Consider the following 17993-nt stretch of genomic DNA (forward strand, 5'->3'; position numbering starts at 1 on the left):
TCCACATTCAAGGAAGAGAGTCCTCTTTTCAGACCCTTGTGTCTGACAACAGCTGATGATCACATAAGGGAGGGGCTGTAAAAAAAGAAATAGAATAATAATAATCGCAGGGAACAGCACGATTCATTGCACAACAGACATCACTTCCTCAGTATTAATGATATTTGTCACTTACTACATACTGCCAGAATGTTCTAAATAGTATGTATTATGGTTAGTACACACAAGTTATATTTCTAGTAAGCAGCTATGCTATATAGAATTCAGTCACAGCGTTTGTCTCAACTCCTCCATCAGGTTTGGGGTCGGTTCCTTTTCAAGTCAGTCAATTCAGGAAGTCAACTGAAATTCCAATGTTCTTAATTGCTTGAGGATGATTGTAATAGGGATTTCAATTTACTTCATAGATTGACTGAATTTAAATGGAGTTGACCCCAGTCTTGGTTGCCACTCATAGCTGATGCTATATTGCGGCATTTTCTTCGCTTAGTTTTTTGAGCATCAAAAATGTAGAGAGAATTTAATTTTTTGAAAGTTTTATTCTGCTACAGCTACAGTCAGGTATTGGCACAACATGTTTTGACTTTTAAATTAATGATATATAGTCATTGATTCTTGATGAATATAACTTGAGCTTAGTACAACTGCCTTGTCCCATCAGAACCAACAATGTACAGTAAAGCTTGAACATGGTTAAAACTATAATGTGGATGTCATGGACTGTCAGTCCTTTTAGAGTCTGAGAGGTGTTACATTTTCTTAGCCCCTTTCCTGTGCTGTATTCCAAAAAGAGTGGTGGGGTAGCCGTTTCATTGGTTTTCGAATTGCAGACTGTAGCTTTAAAATATTCTGGTCTATGCCTAGTAAAGTCAGCATTTCCCTCCTATAAGAAAATAATTGGTACTATGTTGCTGTGTGGGAGTGTGTGTGTGTACCGTATTGTCTTCTGTCATTGTCACTGTGGGCAACTACTGTACAGTGGGCTACTACTGTATATCTCTTTACCCTAAAGCGATTGACCCCAAACAATGGTAATGTCTAGCACATGAATAACCTATCCATCTACAGCAATAGTCAACATGATGTATGTGGTGGTACACATTGTCGGAGGGTGTAGTGGCTGAGTTATTACTGAATGTAATTATTAATGGATAATTCTTCATGGGTAATGGAATACATTTGACATGGCACTAAATATAATTGAAGTAGCCCATTGAGCTTAGAGGCTACATTAATTACAAATAAGGCATAAAGAGGATAGTTGACCATGGAACATTGAAGAAGTTAGGACAATGGGAACTCTAATGTACCAGCAACAGGGGCAAACATGTTATTTTTTTATGCTACCTGTCATGAAGAGAGAGCAGAAGTACAATGAGTTGGAGGAATTCATCCATACAGTCCCCATATAAACTCATATATTTCCATCCAAATACATGAAAGTCGTTACATAAAAGAGCCAACGGCCGGCAGAGTGAGGCAGGATTCCTTGAAGCTTTGGGCTGTCCATCCATCTAGCTGGATTTTTCCCATGTGAGATTGCAGTGTAAAATACTATCATAACTTGCCTCATACGTCTTGAGACTTCCTGGTTGCCTTGCCTTTTGAGAGGGTGAGAATTCTATGGTTATGGATCCGGTGGGATTAAGCTGTACTGTACATTGAGTTGTGAAAACTCTTATACCCGCTGCTATCTGAAGGTTATTGCCTATAATCATCCATTAATGATATTCTAGGTATTCATACGATGAGGTGAATTTGTAATTAAGGTCACATTTCCTTTCAAACTCTGATGTGATACTCAGGCTACACAACATACTGATTTAAAAGCAGTGCATACAAAGGTTAGTACACCAGGTGCATTCAACAAGGCATACATTTCTTGAATTTTTGTTAACATAAAAATAATAATGTGTTTTTACTGATCCTGTTTACTGATTTAGATCAGATTTCTGCTGTGTAATCATGGCCCCTTCTAGAGATGTGGGGCTGAGTAGACCTCAGTAGCAGCTGATTCAAGGCTCTCATTAGAGTTTAGTATATTTTTTTTTTTACAGTTGGCTTCAGTGCTTTTTTAATTGCACTGAGTCCATAGGAGAATATTACAAATACACCCAGTTGCATGAGGATTTCACTGACGAATTCCCTGTCCTCATGAAATTGTGCCACATAATTTAACAAAAAGAGTGACTATTAGCATGCATACAGATTTTTTTATTTTAAAGTTGGATTATTTCTAGTTGTCCAGTGTTGTCTAGTGCAGTGGTTCTCAAACTTTTTTGACCTGTGACCCCCAAAAACAAGTGGTTCAAAGCTTGCGCCCGAAGCTCGCAGACCTAGGTCTAAATTGATATGAGTGGACCATATTGCAATTGCTCTCTCCCTATCTTTCTCTATATTTATCTCCATCTCCTCTATCATTCTCCTTTCTCTCTGTCTCTAGGGCCTCAGCAGCCTCTTCAGCTCGCTGAAGGTGGTCCGACTTCTCCGCTTGGGCCGCGTGGCCCGGAAGCTTGACCATTACCTGGAGTACGGGGCGGCGGTCTTGGTTCTACTGGTGTGTGTCTTCGGCCTGGTGGCTCACTGGCTGGCCTGCATCTGGTACAGCATTGGGGACTACGAGGTCATTGACGAAGCCACCAACACAATCAAGACAGACAGCTGGCTCTACCAGTTGGCCACGAGCATTGGCTCACCCTACCGCTACAACGCCAGCGGCTCTGGCCAGTGGGAGGGTGGCCCAAGCAAGGACACACTCTACATCTCCTCTCTCTACTTCACCATGACCAGTCTCACCACCATCGGCTTTGGCAACATCGCTCCCACAACAGACGGCGAGAAGATCTTCTCTGTGGCGATGATGATGGTGGGCTGTAAGTATTCATATTTATCTATGACTTTTGTGAAACTAGAAAGGTAATTCTCTTTTACAATAACTAATAGTTCAAAGTTGAAAGGCTCCTCGCCAACTAAAATTCTACATTTCATGCCAATAAAGACTACCAATGATCATGTGCAACTACCGGATAGAGTATGGAACATAGTCTAGGGCTGTACAATTTATAAATGTTTATTTCAAATGGTGATATTGACATGTGCCGTATGCCATTCACCGAGTGGTGCAGCGGTCTAAGGCACTGCATCTCAGTGCAAGAGGCGTCACTAGAGTCCCTGTTCGAATCCAGGCTGTATCATATCCTGCCGTGATTGGGAGTCCCATAGGACGGTGCACAATTGGCCCAGCGTTGTCCGGGTTTGGCCGGGGTAGGCCATCATTGTAAATAAGAATTTGTTCTTACCTAGTCAAATTTAAAAAATGCATATCATAAGAGGCTGCGATTTTTTTGAAACCTCACTCAGCTACGTGTAAAACCTTTTACAGTTTACTCTGCTTGTCATCTCTCTCCAGTCTCCCTCTTTCTCCTATTGCGGCTGCTTCCTACTCACACCATGCCCCGCCCCCTGTCACTCAATCAGGCACAGTTCTGGTTCTGCATGCTTATGTTAGCTAGGCCAATGCACGGAGTCAAGAAACAACAACGACTCTGTTTTCAACTTTGCTTCTTCATATAAATCCACATGTTTTCTATATTATACTGTTAGTTTGTGTGTCTTTATCTCTGCAAAATGCCTCCTCATGTGCCTACCACATGAGCTCCACATGTGCTAATGCTAATCACTAACTAACCACTGTAGCACTTTCCTTGCTGTTATAAGCATGTATTACCCCTAGCTTCTTCTAAAGTTTTTTTCACAGATACTTTTTTTGTTAATTGACTGTAATACTGTATGTCCCCTGTTCAAACAGCCTGTTATTTACCTGCTGTTTTCAGACAGACTCATAACCTGTTTTATACAGACTAGGTATTGAGTTTTTTACCCCCCTATACAAAAACGGCAAAAACCCTCTGTGTGAAAGGGGTTATTGTAAGGCTTATAATATGTTTCATGTCAGGATCGTGATGAGGTTATATGAAGACATTATACCCTGCACAGGGAACTTTGAAGCCACAACCTCAGGGCAGTAGGAGCTCAAAAGAGCTGTGGAGAGTACCGTAAATCCATACAGCTATGGAGCAATCACCACTTTTGTGCTTACTCATGAAATTAAGAAATAGGCAGTAGGTTTAACACGATCTTTCATGCAGTGGAGTAATCTTGGGGGATATTTGAGAACATATTTTGATTTGAATCAGAGCAGTTAAAAATAATTATTAGATCAAGAGGCGCTTGAGTTGCATCATCAAGGCTAGAGGCTTTGGGGATTGCCTGAAACCCCAGCGCAAATTAAGCCATGAGGGACTGATACAATATGGCCTGGCTTTGGATTAGATTAATGAAGGATCCGAGTTGTTGCGTTAGGCCAAAGTTGTTGTGTTTAGGGTTTGGCTGGGTTAGGTTGGTAGGGCTAGATTTGTAAAGACGTTCATGCTTTTAGGGGAGGGAAGGAAAGAAAAATCATACCGGAATGCACTAAAATATAAGAAGCGCAAGTTCTCTCACTTGTTTTTCTGGATGACACAGCAGGGGTTTTTTCAACACAACATTTGTAAAAAAAAAGAAGATATATAAATCTCAATGTTGGCTGTCCAGCGTGCTATGAATTTAATCCCAGCCAAAATAATGACTTTTCCATTGTTCTCCTGCAATGTGTGGTTGTGCAGGTAATACTAAATGACTAATCTAATCGCTAATGGTTTACTGTTTTAAGAGTCAAATGAGTAGCATTGATCAATCAGACATTCGAGCGAGTTGATGTTATATCGGTGCTATAGCTCTGAAGTTCTGCTATACTGATTTAATCAAACACTTAGAGTTCGAGTCCGTCTGACCGCACCGTCAGATACATTTTTATTCGATGAAGCGTTCGTTGCCCGACCTGCTATCATACTATGTTCATTAATCGCATTGGTATAAATTGCATATCGGTTCGTGTGAGGAAAAGCTCTGGGGCTTTCGTTCCAAGTGGTTTGTATTTAGATCCCGCTTTAGTCCATCACTCTCAAAGGCTACAGGGACGGCAGAGATGTGTGTGTGTGTCTACATAAGTGTGGGCGAATACCAACGTCACTGGGCCAAGGATGGCGCTCAGGAGACCTGTCCTATCTAATTAATAATAACACATACCTTACGTAACAATCTTCCCAACTCGCCTCTTCCAACACAAACAACACACCACGTTAACACACACACACACTTTGAACAGAATAGCCCAGTGGCAATTGGCTGGGGCTCAGCACAACACCTCGGTACTGGCGAGTATTTCATTTTAATTTGAACAGAGGCAATAGAGTACTGTATGCTGAGTCGTATTCTGGGCCCTAGAGCCGCTCAAGGTAGCACAGTGGTGTCTCACTGTGCTATTCTGGGTCACACTGGGACCAGGTATCCCCTGTCGGCTGACATCCATTTGTTTTATTTCTCTATTTTCATTTTGGCCCTGTTTTGTGCATTTGTAAATCACATTAGATCAGTGTGCTGCATCTACTTTTCTCATTGAATAATTTTGTTTTGATTACATAATGCATAATCCAGGGCTCACTAGACTGCAAACGTATGCAGTTCTTTTACTCATAACCATCTTGATCTTTTGTGAGACAGGGGATACCTGTTCCCAGTGAGACCCAGGATCAAAAGCTCCCGTGGGTGAGACACCGCTGTGCTATCCTGAGGAGCTCTAGAGCCCAGAATATACGGCACTCTATTTAAAAAATGTAAAAAATATTGTACCTTTACTTAACTAGACAAGTCGGTTAAGAACAAATTCTTATTTACAATGACGGCCTACCCCAGCCAAACCTGGACGACGCTGGGCCAATTGTGCGCTGCCCTGTGGGACTCCCAATCACGGCCGGATGTGATACAGCCTGGATTCAAACTAGGGCCTCTAGTGACGCCTCTTGCACTGAGATGCAGTGCCTTAGACCGCTGCGTCACTCAGGAGCCTCTGTTCATATTAAAATGGAAGGGAGGTGGCCCTCATTGGCATCAAATAGGTAGAAACAATGCATTCTGTTCAATTATAAAGATTTTATGCAAAAACTCCCTCATTACCTAACATTGTTACTAACTTATAGAAGAAGTACGGGAAAGCAGACCCACTCAGAGGGTTGGCTAAATCTTGAAATTCCTAATAAAACTGTGTTGAGGTAAAATGTAGTCTGTATCTGCGCTGTTCTCTGTTCATAATGAACCAAATAGCTAAACGCAAAGAAAAACTAGACCTGTGCACATAAGGTTTAGAGATAAAGAATGGAGAGATAAACCTGTACTTTGCAATTTACTTTAAAATATGATTTCTGCTTGAGCCTACATGTTTGAATCCAGGCCCCATGTTTTGGGGTAGACTTGATGCAGTCACTGATTCAGTCAATATGTGGTCAATATCGGCCTATAGACCATTTATATGTTAAGCTAGAAAATATTCACAATTGATTTTAGCAAGCACATTTTTTGTTTTATGTTGGATGCACAGTGATGCCGAAATGTTGGGAAATACCCATAAATTACTGGGAGATTATATGCGACTTTCTTTATTTGGATGCACATTAGTTAACAGCTCAATTGCACTTCACACACATTCAATGTTGTGTGATGTCTTTTGCCCATACCTAGGTTCAGATACATTATTATTTAAATTATTTAAAGCACTCCATCACTCCTTCTTGGTCAAATAGCCCTTACACAGCCTGGAGGTGTATTGGGTCATTGTCCTGTTAAAAAACAAATTGTAGTTCCACTAAGCACAAACCAGATGGGATGGCGTATCGCTACAGAATGATGTGGTAGCCAAAGTGTGCCTTGAATTGTAAATAAACCATGGACAGTGTTACCAGCAACGCACCCCCACACCATCACACCTCCTCCTCCATACTTCACGGTGGGAATCACACATGCAGAGATAATCCTCTGCGTCTCACAAAGACATGGCGGTTGGAACCAATAATCTCAAATTTGGACACATCAGACCAAAGGACTGTAGTTCTTTGCAGCAATTTGACCATGAAGACCTGATTCATGCAGTCTCCTCTGAACAGTTGATATTGAGATGGATCTGTTACTTGAACTCTGTGAAGCATTTATTTGGGCTGCACTTTATGAGGCTGGTAACTCTAATGAACTTATCCTCTGCAGCAGAGGTAACTCTGGGTCTTCCTTTCCTGTGGCGATCCTCATGAGAGCCTGTTTCATAATAGTGCTTGATGGTTTTTGTGACTGCACTTGAAGAAACATTAAAAGTTCTTGAAATGTTCCGGATTGACTGACCTTCATGTCTTAAAGTAATGATGGATTTGTCGTTTCTCTTTGCTTATTTGATCTGTTCTTGCCATAATATGGACTTGATCTATTACCAAATAGGGCTATCTTCTGTATACCAACCCTACGGATTGGCTCAAAAGCATTAAGAAGGAAAGAAATTTCACATTCACTTTTAACAAAGCACACCTGCTAATTGAAATGCCTTCCAGGTGACTACCTCATGAAGCTGATTGAGAGAATGCCAAGAGTGTGCAAAGCTGTCTTCAAGGCAAAGGTTGACTACTTTGAAAAATATCAAATATATTTTGATTTGTTTAACACTTTTTTTGATTACTACATGATTCCATGTGTGTTATTTCATAGTTTTGATGTCTTTGCTATTATTCTACAATGTAGAAAATAGTAAAAATAAAGAAAAGCCTTTGAATGAGTAGGTGTGTCCAAACTTTTGACTGGTACTGTGTGTGTGTGTGTGTGTGTGTGTGTGTGTGTGTGTGTGTGTGTGTGTGTGTGTGTGTGTGTGTGTGTGTGTGTGTGTGTGTGTGTGTGAGTGCGTATATTTAAAATGTTTTTCCAGATCAGTGCAGTGCATGTTAATTGAAATTGTCCATAACCTACTCTGCTTTGTAGTCTTTTCTTTGTGAGACGCCTACTCCAATTTCACTGTGCTTCCTGTCAGGCTGCATTCGAATGAGGCTCAGCTCCAAGTAGTCGATTGGACTCTGTGGTGAAGGCACTGCATTAATTAAGTGCTGTAGCATCATGCAAGAGTTTTTCTCGGGTCAGGGGATGCTGCTCCTTTGTGTGGACTCTTCAGTGAGCTGTGGTAAGAGAAATAGAAGAGAGAGGAAGAGAATGAGAATTACCCAGGGAGGGGATGCTAATCGTATAGTTTCTGCCCAATGCCCAGGCAATTTTTTTTATTTTACCTTTATTTAATTAGGCAAGTCAGTTAAGAACAAATTCTTATTTTCAATGACAGCCTAAGAACAGTGGGCCTTGTTCAGGGGCAGAACGACAGATTTTTACCTTGTCAGCTCGGGGATTTGATCTTGCAACCATTCGGTTGCTAGTCCAACGCTCTAAGTCCAACGCTCTAAGTCCAACGCTCTAAGTCCAACGCTCTAAGTCCAACGCTCTAAGTCCAACGCTCTAACCACTAGGCTACCTGCCACTAGGCTACATATGACCCGAGATCTAATAAGTAAAATGAACCCCCTAGTCTAAGAGTCCTGGGCTGAGTTTCTACTAAGCTAACATATGGAATTGTTTTAAGATGGTCATACCAAGGATAATTTAGCTATTTGATTTAGAATTTTAGGACCCCTGTAGGTATCAAAAACAAATATATAAAACATATTTGATGTAACATTTAATTTGGCCTTACTGCTTTTAGCCCATAAAAATACATTGAATAACAGATTCATGCATAGAAATCAGATAGTCCAAAAATAAATCAAAAGAAGGTATGTTTTGACCCGTATGTTAGCTTTGACGTGGAAATGCCCTATTCAATTGTATAGATTTTTCGGCCTGGTACCAGGTTACCTTCAGATGAGTTTCGTAACACCTGTGGGGGTTTTAGAGCAAAACAGAGAACAACATCGTATTCAAGAGAGTCTCATCTTTACATAGAGGGGTCATATTAGCCCAAACCATTCAGACCTACAGACTTTTTCATGAGAAGACCCATTTTCGGTCTCCTGATCTAACAAACACCGCTGTAGCACTGCCACTTCCATCCGCAGATGTTGTGACGACAGTCTGGTTTCAATTATGGACTATTTTGGCATAGAGGAACGACGTCACTACCAACATCACTACTTTGTTCACTTGAATAAAATACAGACTAGTAGCTCGCATGATGGAGGTTATTTTTAATGCATCAACAAGACTTTATATACAATAATATGTGGACACCCCTTCAAATGAGTGGATTCAGCTAAACTGCCTCTAGAAGCAACGTCGGCACAAGAACTGTTCATCAGGAGCTTCATGAAATGGGTTTCCATTGCCGAACAGCAGTACACAAGCCTAAGATCACCATGCGCAATGCCAAGCGTCGGCTGTAGTGGTGTAAAGCTCGCTGCCATTGAACTCTGGAGCAGTGGAAACACGTTCTCTGGAGTGATGAATCACGCTTCACCATCTGGCATTCTGACGGACTAATCTGGGTTTGGCGGATGCCAAGAGAACGCTACCTGCCCCAATGCATAGTACCAACTGTAAAGTTTGGTGGATGCGAAATAATGATCTTGGGGTAGTTCGGGTTTTATGATTCGGGCTAGGCCCCTTCGTTCCAGGGAAGGGAAATCATAACACTACTGCATACAATGACATTCTAGACAATTCAGTGCTTCCAACTTTGTGGCAGCAGTTTGGGGAAGGCCTTTTAATGTTTCAGCATGACATTGCCTCCATGCACAAAGTGAGGTCCATACAGAAATGGTTTGTCGAGCCTGGCCTGCTTAGAGCCCTGACCTCAACCCCATCGAACACCTTTTGGATGAATTGGAACACTGACTGCGAGCCAGGCCTAATCGGCTAATCTCACTAATGTTCTTGTCGCTGAATGGAAACAAGTCCCCATAGCAATGTTCCAACATCTAGTGGAAAGCTTTCCCAGAAGAGTGGAGGCTGTTATAGCAGCAAAAGGGGGACCAACTCCATATTAATGCCCATGATTTTGGAATGAAAAGTTCGACGAGCAAGTGACCACATACTTTTGGTCATGTAGTGTACCTTAACTAAAACCACTGCAAAGGTTTTGCCTGCAAACTTTGTTTTTAGAATTGCGAACTTCTGTCATGTATGCCTTGTGGCCGGCTACGACAGAGCCTGGACTCAAACCCAGAATCTCTAGTGCCACTGAGCCACTCGGGAGGCCCTAAACAGATGGATTTTGATGGGGATTTATTTTACTGAGACTATCATTTAAATATCATTAAATATGAAGACTATATTATCAAAATCAATTCTCTATGTGTAATATAATTAAGTGACTAAACTAAATATGTAACTTTAATTAACTAGGAAGTCGGGGCACCACATAAAGATGTTGTTTATAGAGTGTCAATTTCCTGAATATAACTCTTCAGATATTTTCATATCATATCACACAGTCGATTATTAATGAATTGTTATTACCTCATCTGTTCTCATTACTGAATGGCGCAAACCCTTGGATATTTCTATGAACCATAGCATAAATTATGAATCAGCTATATACAAATTGGTTTATTTATTTATTTATTAACTCACTAATCAAGTCACAGAAATACATGAAAACACACACAATTAGTTCATACATGGGGTATTACATGATACAAAGAAAAAGTCCCTAGCGGATTAAACTGATATGATGGCTTGGTAGACAAATGAAATGGGGTGTGGACCGCTCAAGAGTGGGAAACTCATAGCTGATAACTACACTCATACAAATAGCTAATACCTTACATGAACTAATTCGAAAATAAATAGCAATTTACATATTTACGAGTGTATGTCTTGTTGTCTCTCTCTGTGGTCCCTGGTCCGCCTGCTGGAGAGAGTCGACAGAAAGTCTCTGGTTGTGTTCATAAGAGATCAAAGTTGAAGGTTGTTAGAATAGTTACGTCAGAGTACCATTCGGAAATCTTCTTAGAATTTACCAGACTAAAGTATTTACTCAGCTGCAGTCTGAATAATGATTCTTTACTTTGTAGATTTCTTCGCCATTTCAACGTGGGAATGATCTCCACGTTCTATGGTCTTGTCCTCTGGTAGAGTTGTTGTTTAAACCACTTCACACACCAGTGTCACCAGGCATGTTTTGGTCTTAGAAATTCAACCATTTGCAACCTTAGCTTACACCGTGGTTTGCGTGGTCTGGTGTGAATTGCGTCACAGGGGCTTTTATACTTGGGTAGAAAAGGGGCCGTCTTATCATGTTTGTGCCCACCTGGGCGTGGCTACTGACTGTGCATTAGTTACCATAAAACAACCAATTCTCATTTAGAAGACTAAATCACATTGATATCTTTTCAAAAGTATACTTATACTTATTCATCCATCTTATACAACATTCAGAAGTAAACCTGACAGCTGGGAAATGTACACTCTTAGAGATATAGGTATGTGTGTTTCCTGTCCTTCATGAGATCACCAAATGAAACACACTCGACATGACTGTCCCTTAAGTGTCCCCGGACCAGTCCCACATTCTCAAAAATATAAATATTATATTAGGAGTTTCTAAAGAGGAGCTCTTTGTTCTCCATAGGCTCTCTCCCTCCATACTCCATGGCAGGGAAGAGAGAATGTTTCTAGCAGGAATGTAATGACCTTTGTAAAAACCTGATGTGGGAGAGAGGGTGAGAGAGGGGGGAGCCACGATATACACCCCAAAAGGGCCATGTCGTGAAATGCGTCAATCAAATTTGAACCTACTTGGCAATTCTGTCAGTGTTGAGACATAGCTTCTTCAAGATTTTGTACAATGTAATATTTTTATTTTCTCTCCACATCATTCTCACATTGCACCTTCTAACCTTCACTGTCTGCACTTCTGAGCAATTTCCCACTTTATTTTCTTTATATTTATTTTCTCTTGCCCTGCCTGCCAAGGTGGGTCACACTGACGCTGAATTCTCTGGACATGTATGCAGAATGCTATCTGCCACACTGACCCAGACACCAGTAGTTCCCCTGGGTCCCTTGTGACTTGCCACATTCCAGCTCTCAGTGGCATGATTGGATTCATGCTTCATGCCTGATGGGACGTAATTAGACAGCGGTGTAAGGACTGCTGTCTATTAAATGACTGAAAGGGGAAGTTGAATAATGAAGAGTTAGACAACAGGAGCTGTCTGAGGCCAGGGGCTGGAATGTTCTGGGTGGAGAGGAGGGAGTTTCAACCCACCCATTTCATTAGCTATACATTGAACAGCCCACTACTCTGCTCATAAATATAGCCCCGACAAGGACAGAGGTCCATTTGATTTGAAGCCCTGATCCACTCAAAAGATCAGCCGCGATTGGTCGTTTCTACCTACATTGCAGTCGTGCCCCAACTCTCATAATGCCTGGATAAGTGATTAACATGTCAGTTACCACATCAATATGGCATTGCAGTCTGATGCCCAACTGCAATCTAGATCAGTGGTTTTCAACCTGTGGTCCGCAGACCCGGGGTACTGCAGGTGGTCGGCAAATTCTTCTTTTTAATAGATTGTTTTTCATCAAACAATAATAATTGTTGGTATTATTATTGGTATTAGAAGCAATTTTACGATACTTTTCGCAATGCCAATTGTTTATAATAATAATCGTTTTGCTACATTCACTGATAAAATTGACTATACATTTGATAGGCAAGACATTTTATGTAATGAAATTATTTGACTCCGCGAATGGTGGTCTTAATGAGCTTTTGACGGTGATTTGGTGGTCCCTGGAAAATAGAAAGTTGGGAACCTCTGATCTTGATGACTTGATTCAATCATTAGTTAACTGTGCAGCTTTGCAGATGGTCTGGAACGCGGATGTTAACTTGCAAACGCTGCATTATGTTGCTTTGTGCGCGGCCCAATATAATTCAGATATGCAGTAATTGGGAATTATAGATCTGTCATTCTCATTGAAAGCAAGTCTGATAAGCGGTAGATCCATTCTCTATGTGCTATTTCTATGCTTCCCCTTCTTAAGTTTTGTTTTTGAATCTTTTTACTTTCACTAACCAACCAAATCTTGCCTAGGGCCCCTAAAAGGCTAGAGTCGCTTCTGCCCAATGAGCTTCCATTATTAACTTTCCAATACCTTTCTTGATGCATTTCAGGGACTTACTGCTGCTAATACAAATTGTTACACCTTTCCCATATTCAAGTCATTTGAAACATATATTAAGTTAATAGCCTTATGAACATAGAAACGTGGTTGCAGTTTCTGTGCCACAATGGTTACATTTTTTTACATTGTATCTTTAATACTGGTACTCAATGTGTTTTTATGTGTTAAGTTATATGGCTACAATTTGATTGTTTGAAGTGTGACTTTATGATTTCTTACTAAAAAGGTATTGTTTAAAGACCCTAAAAAGGTATTGTTTACCTTTTTATATTACTAAATACAAAATGTCTATTTATTTGGCTCGCAGCCCACCACTCAGATTATATTTTGGCCCACCAAGCCCAATCTACTCTGTACATTGCTTGTTTTTGAACATAACCTGAAATATGGCGAACATTTTAGAATTTTAGAAAGCAGTTCATGGCGGTTCAACATATTGAACCTTTTAATGTTGGGTAATGCATCTCTAGGTTGTTTGGCCATTGGTTTTGATCAACTTCCGGTAACACTTTACTTGACACTAAGAGTCATAACACCTTATGTGGTTATGTGGTTATGGTCACAACCATGTCATAACAGTAGCATAACATTGTCATGACTCATATATTTACACCTGTTATGACATGTATTGCAGTATTTTATGGCTGGTTATGACACCTACAAGAGTGTCAAAACCCACATTTACTCCATTTTTTTTCCCTGCCAAGAGAAAGTTTTTTTCTTTAGAACTTTGTTGTTGTTGTGAAGAATTCTTTTCAGTCATGATTTTTTTCTCCATCATATTTTTACTAACTTGTGAAAAGCATTATGACCATCCTGTGTCACTTGACTTTGACTAAGAACATGCCCTTTGTGACACTGTCAAGAAGCATTATGACCATCATAATCATATAATCCAGATAGGTCTATCACGTACATGCCCTTATATGAGTCATCAGTCAAAAAGAGGGTGTCTTGTCCTGCTCCTGAAATCTGCTCTTGCATTCATCCCAGCCATCAGAAACAGAGCATTGGGGTAGGTGCATGTGTGACATCAATGTGTGCGCAATTACAGTGCATTTGGAAGGTATTCAGACCCCTTGACTTTTTCCACATTTTTGATTGATTAAAAAAATGTTTCTCATCAATCTCCACACAATACCTCATAATGACAAATCAAAAACAGGTTTTTACAAATGTTTGCTAATTTATTACAAATAAAAAAACTATCACATTTACATAAGTATTCAGACCCTTTACTCAGTACTTTGTTAAAGCACCTTTGGCAAAAACTGTTTTCGCTTTGTCATTATGGGGTATTGTGTGTAGATTGATGAGGAAATGTTTTTATTTAATACATTTTAGAATAAGGCTGTAACATAACAAAATATGGAACAAGGGAAGGGTTCTGAATACTTTCCGAATGCACTGTACAATAATGATTTAATATGGCCAATTTCAGAACCCTATAGGCTATGGTGGAATGGACTGTTTTGTCTTGTGTGGTACATTTTCATACTTTTATGTAGGTGTCATAACCAGCCATAAAATAACTACCGTGGTAGGTTTTGTTGCTTTTTACACTTTTTAAAAATGTATTTATAATTTTTTATCCTTTTTTCTCCCCAGTTGTGTGATATCCAATTGATAGTTACAGTCTTGTCCCATCGCTACAACTCCCGTATGGACTCGGGAGAGGCGAAGGTCGAGAGGCATGCGTCCTTCGAAACACGACCCCGCCAAACCGCACTGCTTCTTGACACACTGCTCGCTTAACACGGAAGCCAGCCACACCAATGTGTCGGAGGAAACACCGCACAGAAGGCGACCTGAAGTCAGTGTGCATGCGCCCCCCGGCCGTCAGAAGGAGTCGCTAGAGTGCGATGGGACAAAGACATCCGGCCGGCCAAACCCTCCCCAAACCCGGATGACGCTGGGCCAATTGTGTGCCGCCTCAGGGGTCTCCCGGTCGTGGCCGGCTGTGACACAGCCCTGGATCGAACCCGGATCTGTGGTGACGCCTCTAGCTCTGCGATGCAGGGCCTTAGACTGCTGCGCCACTCGGGAGGCCGCTTTTTACAATCTTTTGTATTGGTCATAACCAGCCATAAAATAACGCAATATATGTCATAACAGGTCTAAATATATGCGTCATGACAGTGTTATGATCATATTATGACAGGTTACTACCCAATTTCCTCACCATCCCCCACTGAACAATTGATTATTTCAGGTCTATCTACAACATCAATACTCACTGCAACATTTGTATTCTTTACAAATTTCCATTGTTCTCTTACAACAATGGTTTCTTGAGTTTCTTGGAGTTTCTAGACACAGGTCTCCGGTCTCACATAAAGAGTAGAGCATTTTACCAAATCTATTCTTTACCCCAAATTCCCAAGTGTCATCTACATTAGAACATTAGTTTCTCTGAGTTTATAGTCACATGCGTCTCTGGTCTCACGGAAAGAGTAATACATTTGACCAAATCTAAAAGGATGCTCATTCTTTGTGAGTAAGACAGGATGCTGCAGGCTAGTCAGCACAGCCTCTATTCTCAAAGCAATCACTTGTCGTCTACAGATGGACCACTTGAGGTCTGTCCAAGGCGGATATGAGTACTTTTACTGGCGTGCCGAAAGACTCTCCCCCAATGTATTAGGAGTTGCACTGCAATCCATACAAATCATCCGCCATTACAGAGCAATTGCACAATAATCTGAGACTATGGTGCTTTAGTTTCCATTGCCTCAGGGTCCCGGTTACTGCACTGTGATGAGAGTGTGTTATTGACTTGGAATGGTACTTCAATTGAAACTACAAGAAAGCAGGATGAATGTAATTCTGCCAGTTCAGATCAGTAAGTCATATGCTAGTCCAGCTAAGAGAAGGCAATTGTAGCATGTCTTCTCAATCTGTGTGTAATGTTCACCCTGATTCACAGCATTAAAATTATACTTTAAAGGAGCCCTGCTTCACAAAAAAAATAAGAAAATATTAGGTACATAATAAGGAACTAGTGATACAAATTACAACAAACAAAGGCAGAAGCATGAGAACTGCAACAATACATAAATACCATTTTAACAAATTAAACAGGTCCCTTTGTCGAAGAACAGTTCCTTTACCAATACCCTAAAATGCCTAAAAGGCACAAGAGCGTCCAAACGTAGGGTATTCAGGAATGTGTTCCAAGTGTACGGCTCATAAAAACGAAAGGCTGTTTTACCTAAATCGGAGGCGACGAGTTATTTCAAAACAGGTTCAAACTGTAGAAAACTGAAAGTAACTATAGAGAACTGAAGCCTTTGTTGTTTGTTTGTGTCCCTTATAAATGTAATCGGAACCAAATAATCACACTGGTATAATATTTGCTTAACTCAAAATGATATTGTCTCAAAGATCAGAATAAGACAAGAGAAACACAACCCTATGAGTCTGTAACTAAACCAATCAAACCGATCCACCAAGAGCGCAAGACTCAAAGTCATTTTTAATCAAACTCAAAAAGAAACTTCACAGCCTTAAAAAGTTCATAAATAAGGGTGTGGCAACAAAACTAGCAACATTGTAGTGTTATTCTTTATTAGACAAGGTTCAGACTTTTTTTTGTTGCATAGTGTCTCTAATACACACTATAGGGCAGTGATCACTGAGATCATAAGCAAAGACCCCCCCTAGGCATGTATTTATGAGGGTTATTAGTAAGAACTATATCAATGAATTAAGAATTTAAAGTTTTTTAACATTTAGAATGGCTATCAAAAATATTTTCTTAAACAATCTAAGCGGGGGCCATCTGCACATTTAATAGTTGGTTTCATGTTTATAGCTTAAATCTTTTAAGTGCTAGAGCAGGCAGAATAATAATAACACAAAATATGTAAGAAATCTAGAGTGGCCTTGCCTTCAGCAAGCACATTAATAACCTATCATCCCCCATGTCAGAAGCATTACAAATGTATAGAAATCCACAGAGGCAGTTGTCATCAGCATTGCATTTAACCAGGCACGTCAGTTCGGAACAAATTCTTATTTACAATGACGGCCTGGCAAGGGTGGAAAGAGGAGGAAAGAAGGAAAGGAGAAAATAAGGTGCAGAAGTGGATTGTGCCTGGCTGCCTGGAGGCCTAGATGTGATGAATGAACATAGACTCCTCAAGTTAGATAGATAAACCACCCAAAGAACAGAGTAGAGGTTATCCTCATTCCCCAGAGTGGATAGAATTCATGATAAGCAATACTAACTGACTCATTTGGGTCATTGCAACTTCCAGCATGCAGTATTCCTGCTGAGCAAATGTACATTCCATATTAGGACATGTCTATATCGAACGGCTACTTGTTTGTACTTCACAGGGGAGTTACAGAGTGTAATGGAAAAGCTAATTGTTGTCTATTTAAAATACAGTTCCCAAGAGGTTTATTTATGCTCAAGGCTTGCAAATGCACTACTGACTCATTTTAGCTCATGTAATTGGAGGCAGTTTGTTATTGTGTCTTCTGCTTCTTATTGCAATGGATGTGCAAATAGACAACAATGCCCAGCTATCACATTTGGTTCCTTGGAAGTTGTGGGAACGTACATTTTTGGTTTCCCATTGGTTCTGGGAATGAAGCCATTCGTTTCCTTACAGTTTTTTTTAAATGTTCTGAGAACAGAAGTGAAAATGTAGCTTGTTCTGAGAACGTACATTTTTAGGTTGCAGGGAGGTTACTATGGTTCCCTGAATGTTTTCCTGGGAGGTGAAATTAACGTTCCTTAGAACCGAAATTATAGGTTATTTGAAGGTAGTTAAATAACTTTCTGAGAACATTCTCAAAATTTTGTGAGGTTTTTTAATAACTGTCACGTCGTTCGTAATAGTGATGGTCGGACCAAGGCGCAGTGTACGTAGAGTTCCACATAATTTTTATGTATAAAG

The 17993-nt window shown here is 40.4% G+C and overlaps 1 protein-coding gene across 1 annotated transcript in view; it reads left to right on the forward strand.

The window, feature by feature from the left end:
* Positions 1 to 17993, forward strand: part of kcnh5a (potassium voltage-gated channel subfamily H member 5a) — a 76935-nt gene that overhangs the window by 16990 nt on the left and 41952 nt on the right. Inside the window, exon 4 of the mRNA XM_090183044.1 lies at positions 2444 to 2873. Within this exon, the coding sequence (XP_090039170.1) occupies positions 2444 to 2873 (430 nt within the window). The remainder of the gene's footprint in view (positions 1 to 2443; positions 2874 to 17993) is intronic.

This window comes from Oncorhynchus mykiss, chromosome 8, assembly GCF_057628025.1.
Source record: "Oncorhynchus mykiss isolate SJ-2025 chromosome 8, ASM5762802v1, whole genome shotgun sequence".
In the NCBI taxonomy this organism is placed as follows: Eukaryota; Metazoa; Chordata; class Actinopteri; order Salmoniformes; family Salmonidae; genus Oncorhynchus; species Oncorhynchus mykiss.